Genomic DNA, 14,327 nt, shown 5'->3' on the forward strand with positions numbered 1-14,327 from the left:
TTAGCCGCCAACAAAAAGTGGTTTTTGAAACAGTGTACCTATACTATTAGTAACCTATCATGTTTTCAAAATTACTTTTACTTCAAACAAATAAAAAGAAAACCTGATCTCTCTTATAGATTTATAAAGACTACCTACATTTTCTGCTTGCCGCAATCTTGTACTTCTATTGCTTCATCCACATTCATCAATGATTTTATGCGAAGAAGTCTCTTTAGGCTTCCAACATGCCAATTTTATATCGGCTTCCCGTTATGTTTCTAACGATTTATTTATCTTTCAGGTGCCAAGACCAGAGACCCGAGCTCACTTGCCAGTGGGTAGAGTGACTGAGAGGCACTCCTACAGCGAGGGTCGGGTTCCGGCTCCCCATGTCCCCCCACCTTCGCCTGGGGCGACGGCGGCGCAGCACCGCGTGGCCGCCGCGTGCCAGGCTAGTCGGAGACTTCTGGAGGAAACCTTAGCTAAACCAGGTCTTTTGAAATGTTTGTCTTGTAACTTTATTTTGTAGGAAACGGCATGTTTGCAAGTAATTTGTTCTTTAATTTACAATGATACTATCTACAAGTTTACTCACGCTTAATAGAACTGAAATAAAATAACCAAGTTCTCAGAGAATTGATTTAACTAAAATTAAATATCTAAATAAACGGCGAATACTGAGTGGTTTAACATTGACAAGGGTTCTATACAAGGAAGTGTCGCGTCACCGTGGCTGTTCAACGTATGGAAGTGGATTAAGGATAAATGAGTTACTTATTAAATATCTTACCTAGGCTGACGATCAGGATGTGCTCGCATCATTAGTCGAGAAGTAAAATGTAAATTGTTTGACTTACTTAGTTATGTTTTGTTGTATATTTCAAACTTAGGGTAACTCACCTCATGACCTTCATCGAAGATACATTGAAATGAGTACAAAAGATGACCATGGAAACGTTCAAACTATTTATCTCGCACGTGTTTTTGTAGCATTCGACAAAATCTCGTTATGTTACGATTAGTTGTTGAACCTTTCAAGCAAATTAGAAACTGTCAGTCAATGTTACTTTTTTCTATTACTTATCTTTGACTAAAGGCACGGTAATTATGGTAAGTTCACCAGTTGAGGTGTGAAAGTGGAACAGCAAAACAAACAAAGAAATACGCTCACTTTCTCAATAGGAGATTGGAATTGTTTGGTTATATTAATGTTTTTGCCGACTTACACCGAAATTATTTAAAAAATAAAATTATAGAACAGTTTTTTGTGAAAGCATCACTTTTAAAATTATGCAACAAAGTGATAAAGATCTCTTTAGCGATGAAAGTACAAAAGATACACATGCAATATTGCAACCAGAAAATTGAATGGACCAATGATAGACATGTTTAAGAAAATTTTAATAGTGTTCTGAAAATTGCAAACGAAGATTGCTTTCCTTTGCATAAAAACATTCATTACTGCAAGATTTCAATTTCACCGGTAAGTACCGATAAGTTTCGAATGAAGATCTTGATAACGTGTCTACTTCAACTGTTTAACTACTCATAATTATCTTACTGAGGTAACTTGAAACTGAGCCAAAATATAATCTTGGGAGCATGATCAGACTGCCTCCTTAAAACGCAGGTATATTAAACTATTACAGGGAACAGTTATAATATTTAGTATTTTGTTAGACATATGCGGAACAGCTACATAAGTAGATCATGTAATGAAGCATCACATTATACATTTTCAAGAAATCTATGATAGCTCTACAACTGTTAAGGAGTTTAAAATTTTCTAGAATCAACTATTTCGTTTTTCGTATGAAAATCTATTTCAAACCAAAAACTTTCCAAGTCATTACAAATTCAGCGTTCTTCCATTGTGAATTTTTTATTATTTGTTAGATGTCTATTCTGAACTCAAGAGTTTAATTTCAATATACGTGAAAATTCCTTCAAATGATGACTCAAAGGTCTCGTGACGTGGTCGTAACAATTTTTGAATGTCAGAATACCACAAAAATTGCGTTAGTATTGCATATGGGTAATTCTTGTGTGTTTCATTAATTTAGCATTGAAATGAGATTGTTGTGAGAATTGCCCAATTTGTGATGAAATTAGTTTCTAATGTTTAATTATTAACTAGTGCTCCTTATATTTATTATTGTTTGGTTTTGGTTAATGGTAGGATAATGATATTGAATAAATTCAAATTTTGGAATAAGGTTAATGTTGGTCTTAGGGTAACTTTAAACGCGGTAAAAGTCGCGGGCGAAAGTTAGGACAAAAATTAATTCACCATATGGTTGAAAATATTAGTAACATTGTTGTAAATAAATTTCCTTGTTACTAAATCCCCTTCAAAAAGGTTTTCGTCTTTACAGGCGTGGCAAAAATAGATTTTTTTAAAAAACACAGAGGAGAACAAATCGTACGTAAAACACGGTTACAGTTTGTTAAGGATACATCCTAATTTTGCTGGGTAAAGAGGCTTTGTATGCAAAAACATATAATAATATATAATTGATGGAAAATTTATATTTTGATATTTATGCTCGTAGATGAAGAAGGTATCTTATTTAATTGTGTTGTTAGGTAGTTAATTTTTTACATGGCAGACAGAACCAATAGTCTCGAAAGGACTTAAAAGCAATGTTTAGTCGGATGACATTGATGGAATCAAGATTCAGACAGTTTGTTAGCCTTTCCCCTATATTTATCTTTCCTTTCCTTAATAAACTTATTTGTTACTGCTCTTCACAAAGTAAAGCGGTAAAAGAAACCGTCTACTTGGCTAGTTAGCTGATTAAAACATTAATTAAATTAGGACGAGGCATATCTTGGGAAATCAGACTGCGAGCGAGTCTAGCCCGGCCGTAGGAATTGTTTGCAATATGCAAGTGCTAGGAATTATTGCTAGTAGTTTTGAATCTGCCTGTGTTTAAAGTTTAATGTAAGTAGGTAGGTACCCTTTTATTATTTTATCCACCGTTAAATATAAGAAGTAATATTTGTTGATTTTCAATTTGACACTATATTACACGTTTTATTAAACATTTATTTTTTACAACCTTGACCCAGCCAAGTCAAGTGTGTGTCAAGAGTGTCTCCGTAAACAAACCTAGTCCCAACGTGGACTCTGGCTCTTGGATGAGGTGAAATTGCTTTTTGCCTTAGTTTTACCTTTTACAATATACCTTTTCCAAATTTCGATTTTAAAATAAGAAGAACCAAAAGCATAAAAGTGTAGTAGGTAAAGTATCTTTAGAAAAAGACTTTGAAGGCAAGACAAAACCTTTCTGAAAACACTCGCCTGTCTGCGTTTGGTTTGCATATGTCCGACGTCTGCATACAGGAAGCTTAATAAAGAAGACCGGAACAATGCCAGGGGAAGGGAGTATATTGAAATCCTTGTAAATATACAGAAAGGAGGAGACAAAGAATGCCATTAAAATTGTATGCGATATGCAGGAGTAATGTTTTGTCTTTGGAAAGCTAAAATGTAGAACATTAAAAATTCCCAAAAAGGTTATTGTCAGCAAGGCCGTTAATTTTTGTTAATTGTTTTCGCAAAAATTATATTGAATTAAATTAAAACGAACATTTTTTAATGCAAACATGTAATCACGTCTTTATCCCTTACCGGGTAGACAAGGCCAACAGTCAGAACGGCCACGTGACAAGTTGCTAGCCCTAAAAGAAGAATCCCAAGTTTATTAGCCTTTCCCTTTGTTTACAATCTGTTTGGTAAGAGAAGCAGTAGGCACACATTGTTTTTCTTCGCTACCAAACCAGTATGGAGTTTTAAAATGACATGTGAATAAAATTTTGTAGCTAGCGTTGATCTGAGGATAATCTGAATTTGCAAGGTTTCGTGTTGAAGGACGTTATTCCATTGCCAACTAAAATTAGGGCAAATACATACACATCACACATTCGTACTCGTACGAATTATATTATCACGCCTCTCTAAGGATAGGCACAGACTATCTTATATTTGAGCTTTTTTGCCTGCTCCAAATTCCTCAATCTTTTCATGGAAGAACAATTGTATTTTCTTGTTTATTGTCAATGATTAAAGTGCAGTCAAACTTCAACCTCCCTTGAATTTTAAGGGGTTTCATTTATTGTTACTATTCCTTCCTACTTTAAGATTTGGTACAATTTAATTTTATATATTTTTTTCTTATTTTCAAAGAATACGTCGTTCAAAACTTAGACCCCACTAAAATAATGTAGGTACTAAATGAATGTGGGACAAAGCCTTGATATATTGAGTAACGATCTGAGGTTAGGTTCGAACAATTAAGTATTTTATACGACTGCGGAACATTCGTTAAGATATATGTTCTCGAATAAGTAATTATATCAATTTGTTACATCGTCCTGAGTGCTGTGACAAAAATAACCTTGAAAACAAAAAAACTGTTTACGCTAAAGGCTTCTTTACAATAAGATGTATGATTTGGCCAATTGAGCGTAGCAAACCTGTAATTATTTTTTTTCACCACTAGCTTTTGCGTCGGTCTTTTCTTACATGGGTTTTCCAGAAAAAATAAAACTGTTGATACATCTAAAGGTTTTGTCTGTCTCTGTACCAAATATTAGCAAAATCAGTAAAAAGTGCAAATCTTTTTATCTTTATAATATAAGTGTGAGAATTAACGTAGATTTTTGTTATCCTAATGATAAAAACTTCCAATTATTCAGTTGACTAATACTAAGTAGGTAATAGTTCTTGTAAAAAGTAATAGGCGTCGTGATTTCCTAATTTGGGTAGAGAGTTATATAGTCACGTTGTAGTTTTGACCAAAATTACGTCACAATCATTCTAAGATAATGTTTAAATGTTGCTCATGACCAAGTACTTTACAAAATTAATCTTTCACTGTTTATGAATTTAAATTAAAACACTTTGTTTAGAATGCATCGTAACTGTAATTTATTCGCACGTAATGTATTTATAACTAGTGTTGTATCATCATAGTTTCTAAATATCATTGAAACATTTTCATTGACCTTTTGTTAAGCTACATCAATGACATTCACTTAAATAAAAAAGAAAAATCGAATGCAAAAACTAAGTTAAACCTGCCAGAGAAATGTTGAGGTAGAGCGACGCCCTTCTTGCGCGTAGTACGCCAGTATTACAAGTTTCGTACAAAAAATAAATCTATCCCAACCGACATCTCTAGACATAATATAAGTTATGGCGCAGAAACATTAGGACTGACCCTTCGTGTTGTGGTAAAAGGCAAAGAAGAAGAAGTTACGAAATTGCATGTGCTGCCACTATCAACTAATGCAACGCTCAATGTTGGGAAACGAATAGGTTAATACACATTTTTGTTGTCAGTCGGAAAATCCTGTCAATTTCTGTTTTTGCGGGAATTTCGAGAAATTTTCCTGTAGTGCACCAAATATTACATAAGAACCCAAATACCAAATTTCAAGTATGTTGATCCAGCGTTTTGGGATGTATGTTGATGTCAGTCAATCGTTCAGTCACTGTTCTCTTTTATATAATTTAGAAAAAGATTCTATTCTTTATCTGTTATAACGTTCATAAAAACATTTTCATTCATTATAGGGACCCCACCTTCGATAGTGCAACCCCCGAGTGGTGGTTATTGGGTGGATGGGATAGAAGACGCCCAGGATGGAGAAGAGGAACCCAGGGCCCAACCGGGGACCCCCCGACAGGCGGGGAGACGGCACAACATCGACACAGACGACACAGCCAAATACTACAGACGATTTTTCCTCGGCAAAGTAAGTTGAATTAATAAAATTCCCTTTATTATTACAAAAAGTGTATTAGGTTATCAGGAAAAGCCAGCCTCATCGCATTATTTAATATTTTCCAAGCAACCTTTTGGAAATTATTTAGAGAAACAAAGTGTGAAGTTTTTAATACACGGAGAGATAAATGAACGTAAGGTACAAAAATATTTTCTGGAAATGTAGATAAGTTTATATTAATAAAAGGTTATATAGGCATAAATTGTGGTAATCACGATCGAATTAGGTAACGTCGAAGATATAATTCCAAACTATTATTATTTACGGTGAAAAATAAATTCTGCATTCTGAAGAGAAAAATAAAATTGAGGTCAACAATTTTATCTAAAGGAAATTTAAGCATAAAATTTTAGAGAAATGAAATATTGCACAGAAAATCAATGACCATTAATATAACACGGAGAGAAGTGATAGATTCATTAAGTCATAAATTAAGTAAAATTATTACGAATCCAAAATTGCAATCGCGTAGCGCAGAATATCCAGCCATCCATCAATCAAAAAGCCAAATTCATTGTGCTCCAAATCACGTCTCCGAAATCATCAGCAATGATAAAAAAGTGATAGAAATGAAATCACGGTAATTGCCTTCGTGACCGCACTTTCTTCAAGGTAATGCTACAAAATTAAAAAGTTACGACATCCACAGACCGTTGATTTGCGCCATGCAGTCTGCCATTAGCCAGTTTAAACTTATCCTGTTGCCAACAGACCTTGCCAAATTATATTTTATGAACTTACGTCATTTAAAATATGATTGGTTTTATTTCGTGCCGTGTGGTTCCCGGCACCAATAAAAAAAAGAACAGGACCACTCCATCTCTTTCCCATGGATGTCGTAAACGGCGACTAAGGGATAGATACAAACTTGGGATTCTTTTTCTAGGCGATGGGCTAGCAACCTGTCACTATTTGAATCTCAATTCTATCATTAAGCCAAATAGCTGAACATGGCCATTCAGTCTTTTAAAGAATGTTGGCTCTGTCTACCCTGCAAGGGATATAGACGTGACCATATGTATGTATGTATGTTGGTCTTCAATTTTTTAAATGGTTAGGCAAGATTAGTGGTCTCACACTTCGACTGTCTAGTCGAAGGATGTGTTGATTGATTTTCAATTGAATCGATCTTATCTTTGCCTCGAACCTCTGATCAATAAAAACTATAAGACATAATTTTTAATTATAAAACAGGTGTTTGACTAACATCACAATACGCGTTTCCATTAAGCGGCATCCAAGACACCTGAGTACATAATTTGTTACAATTTATTACCAATTCAAAATAAAATTTCAAGTTCATATTTTCGTTATTTCCTTTTCGCACTTCTATACCAACCCTTCCGCAACTTGACACGTGCCTATTTATAATATATTCCTGGTGATATTTAAAACTTCCACTCGGTCACGTCGTTCTCCTTGACTCGATGGATAGACTCGTCAATGTCAGCGTCCTTTTATGCCATGACCTTTTATAAAGGCTTACCGGTTAAATCACCAACACACCCCAGACACAAATTAAAATGACTGGAGATACCAACCATTTATGATCTTGTAATAAAAAAATCAGTAATGTTTTTGATGTACCACGATGAATTTCTATCAGAAATAATGTTATATTATTTTACGTATTCACTCACACTTTCAATTATTAGGATCAGCCCACAAAGCTAATAAACGTACACGTGCTTCATCCGTTAAAAAAATATAAACATATAATAATACAAACTTTCGCAACTATAATATTTGTATGCAGTATAAGAGCACGAGTCCTCTGTTTTCGTCTTTTTATTTAAAATGTTCTTTCATTTATTAAGATAATTTTGAACAGGAACAAAAATCCTGGTGAAAGCTTTATTTTTGTACAATATGATTGCTTTTACTACGCTTCGGAAGCCAAACCTTGTAAATGGCAACTTCTAATATTAGCTGCACAAACTCCCTAAGTCTGAAGGCTACATTCAAAGTTCAGGCCTCTGTCTGGATTACTTTGAGAGACTTCTTGAATATTATAACATAAAAGTTTATTTTTGTTACCTAAATCTTTTATTTTGCAAAAGAACCGAAACCCACGAGGGAAATTTTATTATAAAAAGAAATAAGATGTGATAGACTTAAAAAAGAATTGTTAATTGGCACACATCTTCCACTCTTAATTTAATATTACAAGCCCATAAAAGCCATAAGTATCCATCGTTCATTATCGATGGAAAAATTTGTAATTAATAAAAGAACAACTTCAGTTTAGTTCTCATACGACTCGAAGTTCTAATTTTTGAAGTTTTTGTATAACACTAAGATGAAAATTCCTGTCGTTATTTCATTAAACACATTATTTTCGGCTATTACATCTTCGTAAAGAAAAACGGCAACGGTCGGTGAGAGAAAAAAATAACCTTGGTTGTTAACGATTGAGATCTAGCGTTTCTTATGACAGTTCTCGATTCATCATCCCGCCAAAATTATGTCATTTGCTGTTTGACGTGGTTTAACTGCCCATTCATTTGTTTTATGACAAAATCTGTAACACAATGTATGTTGGTCATCGTATTGTTTTAAATATAAATAGAAACATCATTATTTTTGTAATATAATATGTTTTGTTTCTACAAATAAAATATAATACAGCCTTTCATGTCATTGCCAGTCTGGATTTGATACTGTACCTTTATTGATGTTTTCTGCATCTGCCAGTGCATGATAATAATTACTTTCTTAGATTTTCTTGGTCTGATCTATCTCTTGATTGTGTGACAGTTGATAAGGCTATGACTATTGTGATGGATCAACGTGTAAGCATATTCTTATAAAACAAATTATTACCATAAATAAATAAACGTGTCGGGCCGTGACGTTCCTGGCACTTAAGAAAAGGACCATTCCATATCTTTTCCCGAGCTATCGTAAAGGCGACTAAGGGAGAGGCTAAACTTAGGATCCTTCTTATAAGCGATGGGCTAGCAAACTGTCACTATTTGAATCTCCATTCATTCATTTAGCCATATCGCCTGCATTTTGTTGTATTTTCTTCAATTATTTTATTTCCCTCATAGTAAAGTCTAATACAAAACAGCCCTCACAGGAGACAATTGTTTTGGTGAATCCACAAAGTTTGTATAATTTCATGTTTATTTTTTAATTAAGTTTTAATTTTCCTAGTTACATTAAAAGCAATGCCAAAGGCGGTTCCTAGCACATATAATTCCGCTCTCGCTTATATCAGTAAGGTTTATCCCTACTAAACCATTGGTACAGTTAACACGTGTGAACTTTCCCATACCCACGAGCGGACTTATTTCTTTTTCTTTTTAATGTCATCACGACTCGTCGCTTCTGAAATTACACTTGTGCATAAGATTCTTGTTAAGAGATCATATCGATCATGGATATTTTTTTTGATGTCAATAATGTAGTCCTTGAAGAATTATTATTTTACGTTTTAAGAAAGTTTCTCAACGTTTTTATAATTTTGAGTAGGTTTATTTTTCTGCAGACTACATTATATCCAATTGCTTCTGTTAATATATATAAATATATATCTATAACTCTTAAATTATATTATAATACCTTTTGAGGGTTTTAGGTCTTAAACATTTTTGAATGGTCAAAATCATCGTCATACTGATTGCTTTGTGTACAATATACAAGTGGGATGTTCAGGTGACAACGAACGATCATCATCTGACCTCCGTGACGTTAATGAAAAAAACTTACCATCTTATTTCATGCATTCACCCAACAGTAAGAAAAATATAAATTACAGAATAATAACTTCACTCATTACAAATTTTAAAGTTGTTACGGGTTGTAAAGTTTCAGTAACAGTCAGTCATAAAACTCAGAAAGCTGGTTGGAACAATGGTAGTAGTATTGAAATATTTCTTTGTACTCGTAGTAAGTTCTTTCACTTTTATGAAATTCACTTACATCGGTTAGGATATTAGTTTTAACAATATAAATTTTTTCAGTATCATTATTTTTTTACATACATACATGTTATCACGTCTATATCGCTTACGGGGTAGACAGAGCCAACAGTTTTGAAAAGACTGATAGGCCACGTTCAGCTGTTCGGTTTAGTGATAGAATTGGGATTCAAATAGTGACAAGTTGCTAGCCCATCGCCTAAAAGAAGAATACCAAAATTATAAGCCTATTCCTTAGTCGCCTTTTACGACATTCATAGGTACAATTTATATTTTTTATCAATAATCTAATCCTTTGAATTAAAATGAATCCTTTTGAATACTCTTGTATCTATAACTCCTACAGCTGTGATTCTTTTTCATTAATTTTTCTTTAAATATTTGTTTAGAACATTTCAAACTAGAGACGACCATGTGTTTTTACAATCCTTCTCACGCTATGAAACTTCTAAGGCTCTGTACACATGGAGCCATTACCAGGGATCACTGGAGCTCACGTCCGTCTAAGTGCATAACGCTGAAGTTGTGCACCGCATTTGATACTGTTCCAACTAGAAATTGCATCTATGGATACATTTTGTATAGCTACATTTAATTTTAGACGTAACATCACAAACTTTTTAATCTAATAGACTTTGAGCATTTTTTACGTATGGTTTAGCGCAAAGTAAGAAAGAACAACAACAAGTTCATCAGTGGATGTCGTAATAGGCGAATTAGGAAAAAAAATCAAGCTAATGAAAGCCAAACAAATAACGACTGTAAGCCTCTGGGTTATCAAAATCAGACGACAGTAGTAACAAAACGCCTAGGTTAGGTAATGTACCGGGCTCTCTAAAAAACATAACATAAAATCACGCCTCTTTTCCGAAGGGGGGAGGAAGAGACTACCTCTTTCCACTTGCCACGATCTCTGCATACTTTCTTCGCTTCATCCACATTTATAACTATCTTCTTCTTAGCTATATTTTTCATGCTCTGAAAAATAAAGCTAAGAATGCAAATGCAATCCGGAACTAAGATGATGATGATTTATCGCCATATACAGTTGTCTTTAGCCAAAGTAAGACCATGATCGATAGTGACGAAGTTCGTGCGTGACCCTTAATTGAATATTGGAATACTGATACGTAATGACCTAATTACAGTGCACGACTACACAACGAACTAATTCCCGATCTAAACAACCTATAATTTTACTCAATAAAAATTCTCAAATGTGAAATGTAATCGAAAAAAATATCGTGCTTGTCCAATGTAGATATTGTGTTTATTTACAAAAGGTAATTCATATTTTTTATTTTGAAATGCCTACACTAACAACGTCGTAGCTTAATTTGTCGCTGTTTTCTGCAAAAATCGCTGTTTTCTGCTGTGCCGTGTGGCACCAATAAAAAAAAGGACCACTCAATCTCGTTTCCATGGATGTCGTAAAAGGCGACTAAGGGATAGGCTTATAAACTTGGGATTCTTCTTTTAGGCGATGGGCTAGCAACCTGTCACTATTTGAATCTTAATTCCACCATAAAGCCGAACGTGGCCTGTCAGTCGTTTCAAGACTGTTGGCTCTGTCTACCCCGCAGGGGACATAGACGTGATTATATGTATGAATGTTTTCTCCAAATTTTGAATTTTTTGGTGCATACTAATGCTTGCAACCGAAATGTTTTATTTATTTATAATGGTTTGGTTTCATCCACCACAACCTAACTTATAGGTTTATTTTAGATTCGAACGTTTATTAGTATTCGAAGGTTGGCCCTTAAGTATTATTGCGTGTTAGCCCCATTTCGGCTTTCAATTCTCACGTAACTATTATTATGAAATATATGTCATGTCAATCAAATATAATTATATTTGTTCTATATTGGATACATCTATGGATTGTTTTTTGGCTATTAGTAAGGAGTACCTTTTTGATATTTTTACTCGAAATTGAAAATTGTTACCAAAATCTGGACGTTATACCATGTTCTTTTTTAATTTCTTCTCAATTATTTAAGCCATAAACGCTTACCTATTTTAAAATAAAATAATATGCGTACCAATTAAAACGAGCGGGGCTGTCGAGCTCTAGTTAAGGGTTCTGCTGTACTCATTACATAAAAAAATCTCGCAAATGATAGCGCAAGCTCAAGTACGACTGCGGAAATACTAGGAAAATAAAAATTCTGAATGTAATTGACATGATTTACAGATAATAAAATACATTTTACTGAAAACACGGTAATACTTAATGAAAAAGTATGAGCGCCATGCCATTTTTTGTCTACATTTTAATCTTTTAGTGTTTGTTTTTTCGTTTAGTAACATAATCGTTTAAAGCATCTTTTGCCTGTCGCATTGAGTATAATTCATCATACTTATCAATTCCCAATGGAATATGATTAAATGTTACACCTTTAAGTATAACCATAGTATTTTGAATATTAAAAATATATACCATTTTTCTAAGGCTATATTCCATACTTTTTTATTATAGCATCTTGTCTTACAACAAAATGCATATAAACAACATCAAGAAAACCATTTGTTGTTTACTATTTGATATTTGAATGCATATTTTTGTGTACAAAGTTAAAAAAAAAAAAACTAAAAAATAGGCGCTTAATACACAATTTGAATTTTTCTCCGAGATTTTTTTTATTAATTAAAGTGAAATCAAACTTCGGTGGTGGGAAAAGGTGTCTGGGCTCACCAAAGCGGAACGGTTTAGCTTCACGCCGACTGCGCCAAGTTCCCAGCATGTAGATTGAGCCGATTACGACATTGTCGAGTAATTTAGAGTCGTACGTGTGTGTGCGGCCTTATCGCGCGTAATCTACGCCATAATATGAAAAATAAAACCGTCACAGTTTGCCGGCTAATTTGGTACTGATTTTATCATTTAATTTGCGATATTTTTCAACTAAGCTAATATAAATGAATTATTTGAATAATGAATGATAAATGTAATCTTATACATACATATTTTTGTCAAAAATTAAGGATTTTAAATCATTGTAGGTAAATTCAAATATTAACGTTAATGTTTGGAGATTCTTATTTTTGCTACTTTTAACTTTTTGTAATGCGTATTATTTTCTTAATTCCCTTTACAATAATTTTTTTATACTACTAGCAAATCCCTGTATACGTAACATTTGTTTTAATATCTCATCACCAACTTGACATTTATTAAGTAACTGATACAAAAAAAAAACACAACAGAAATATTTTACTTTTTTCTTGGTAGTGCCCGTGAGAATTTTTCACGATTGACTTATGAGTAACGGCCGATCAATCTTGCACTCGTCCAACGTACCGTAAAGAGAGCTTATTTCCTAAACATTTTCGTCCTTAAGTAACACGATAAAGGCACCACCGAAAATAACCCTTGATGTATTCTATTGCATATCGTTTGCATAAAATATTAGAATCGTTACTGTCAGTGTGAGGTACGTCGGGTCATTGTAGGTTAAGCTAGATGGATGCGCGATCGCTAAGCTTATTCGACTTGTGCTCGTGCCATACAACATGCCTTTCAATGAATAAATAAAGAAAGGTACAAATATAGACTAGAAATCACGTAAATACATCAAGACCCAAAGTAAGTTTACGTTTTGTGATGAAATTCATACTCAACGATACTTTACGTAGACACTCGTTTAGCTAATTACCTGTCAGATACTTTCAAAATATTATGTTTTAGTTAGCTGTATGCACAAAGTGTATACTTGGCCCAAATTTAACATTTTCAAGTGGTATTTACTGTGAAATAAATAATGGTATTTTAATAATCTGTAATATTATGGAGTCGAATATTTAAACTTGAATTTCAAAAAGAAAAGATCCAGTTATATTTGTTTAGCCTAATATACGTTGTTAAAAATAACATTTGTATAAAAAATGGGAGATTAAAACCAGTCTAAAAGCAGCTTGTGTGTCCCTATCCTTATGGCGTGTAGGATGAATAGATACGTCACAGGTTCAGGACTATCGCGTAACAAATGTCGCAGGTGACAAACACCGCAGAGGATGGAGGCTCCATCAATTTCTGCTGTCAACGATCAGACCGACTATTGGACGACAAACTACGAGTTTTAGAAAAGTCTACAGTATACACATATAGTTCAAATACAACACAAAATAACATATTAACAAGAAGTGTTAGAGAACAATTGATTTTTACTTTCTTTTTCTAATTATTATTTCATCCTGTTGTTCCATATAAGCTTAAAAATTAAAAAGGCATTCGTTTAAATAATAAACGAACAATTGAAAACAACAAGTAATTTATTTCCTCAATCTTTTAACAATCAGAGAAAAAGAAATGCCCAAAAAGATAGAAAAGCAATGCAAGTACTTTCTATGAAAGAATCGGGGGACAATTGGGTGAGAAAAATGATGGCTCTTAGAAAATATTATCATTTGGAACTGGGTGAAGATGGGAAAATATTGACCTGATTTTGTTTTTTTTGATGATGTCTTGCGAGATTTTCAGATTTTATGTCTTTGAAACTTATAAGCTTTCTATTTATTTCGTATATGATGATAGCAAAAGGATATTATTAAGTTGCTTTATCTTGGTTATTATTTACTGTTTTATGTGGCATGGAATATTCGTCTGTTGTTAATTTGGCTTTA

At 33.5% G+C, this 14,327-nt stretch overlaps 1 protein-coding gene across 7 annotated transcripts in view; it reads left to right on the forward strand.

Moving 5' to 3' along the window:
- Positions 1–14,327, forward strand: part of LOC106143348 (rap1 GTPase-activating protein 1) — a 241,744-nt gene that overhangs the window by 216,038 nt on the left and 11,379 nt on the right. For all 7 annotated transcript variants that reach the window (XM_060948791.1, XM_060948789.1, XM_060948792.1 and 4 more), the window contains 2 exons: positions 284–473; positions 5,564–5,745. In XM_060948791.1, coding sequence (XP_060804774.1) covers positions 284–473; positions 5,564–5,745 — 372 coding nt within the window. The remainder of the gene's footprint in view (positions 1–283; positions 474–5,563; positions 5,746–14,327) is intronic.

The sequence above is a fragment of the Amyelois transitella genome, chromosome 17, assembly GCF_032362555.1.
Source record: "Amyelois transitella isolate CPQ chromosome 17, ilAmyTran1.1, whole genome shotgun sequence".
NCBI classification, from domain to species: Eukaryota; Metazoa; Arthropoda; class Insecta; order Lepidoptera; family Pyralidae; genus Amyelois; species Amyelois transitella.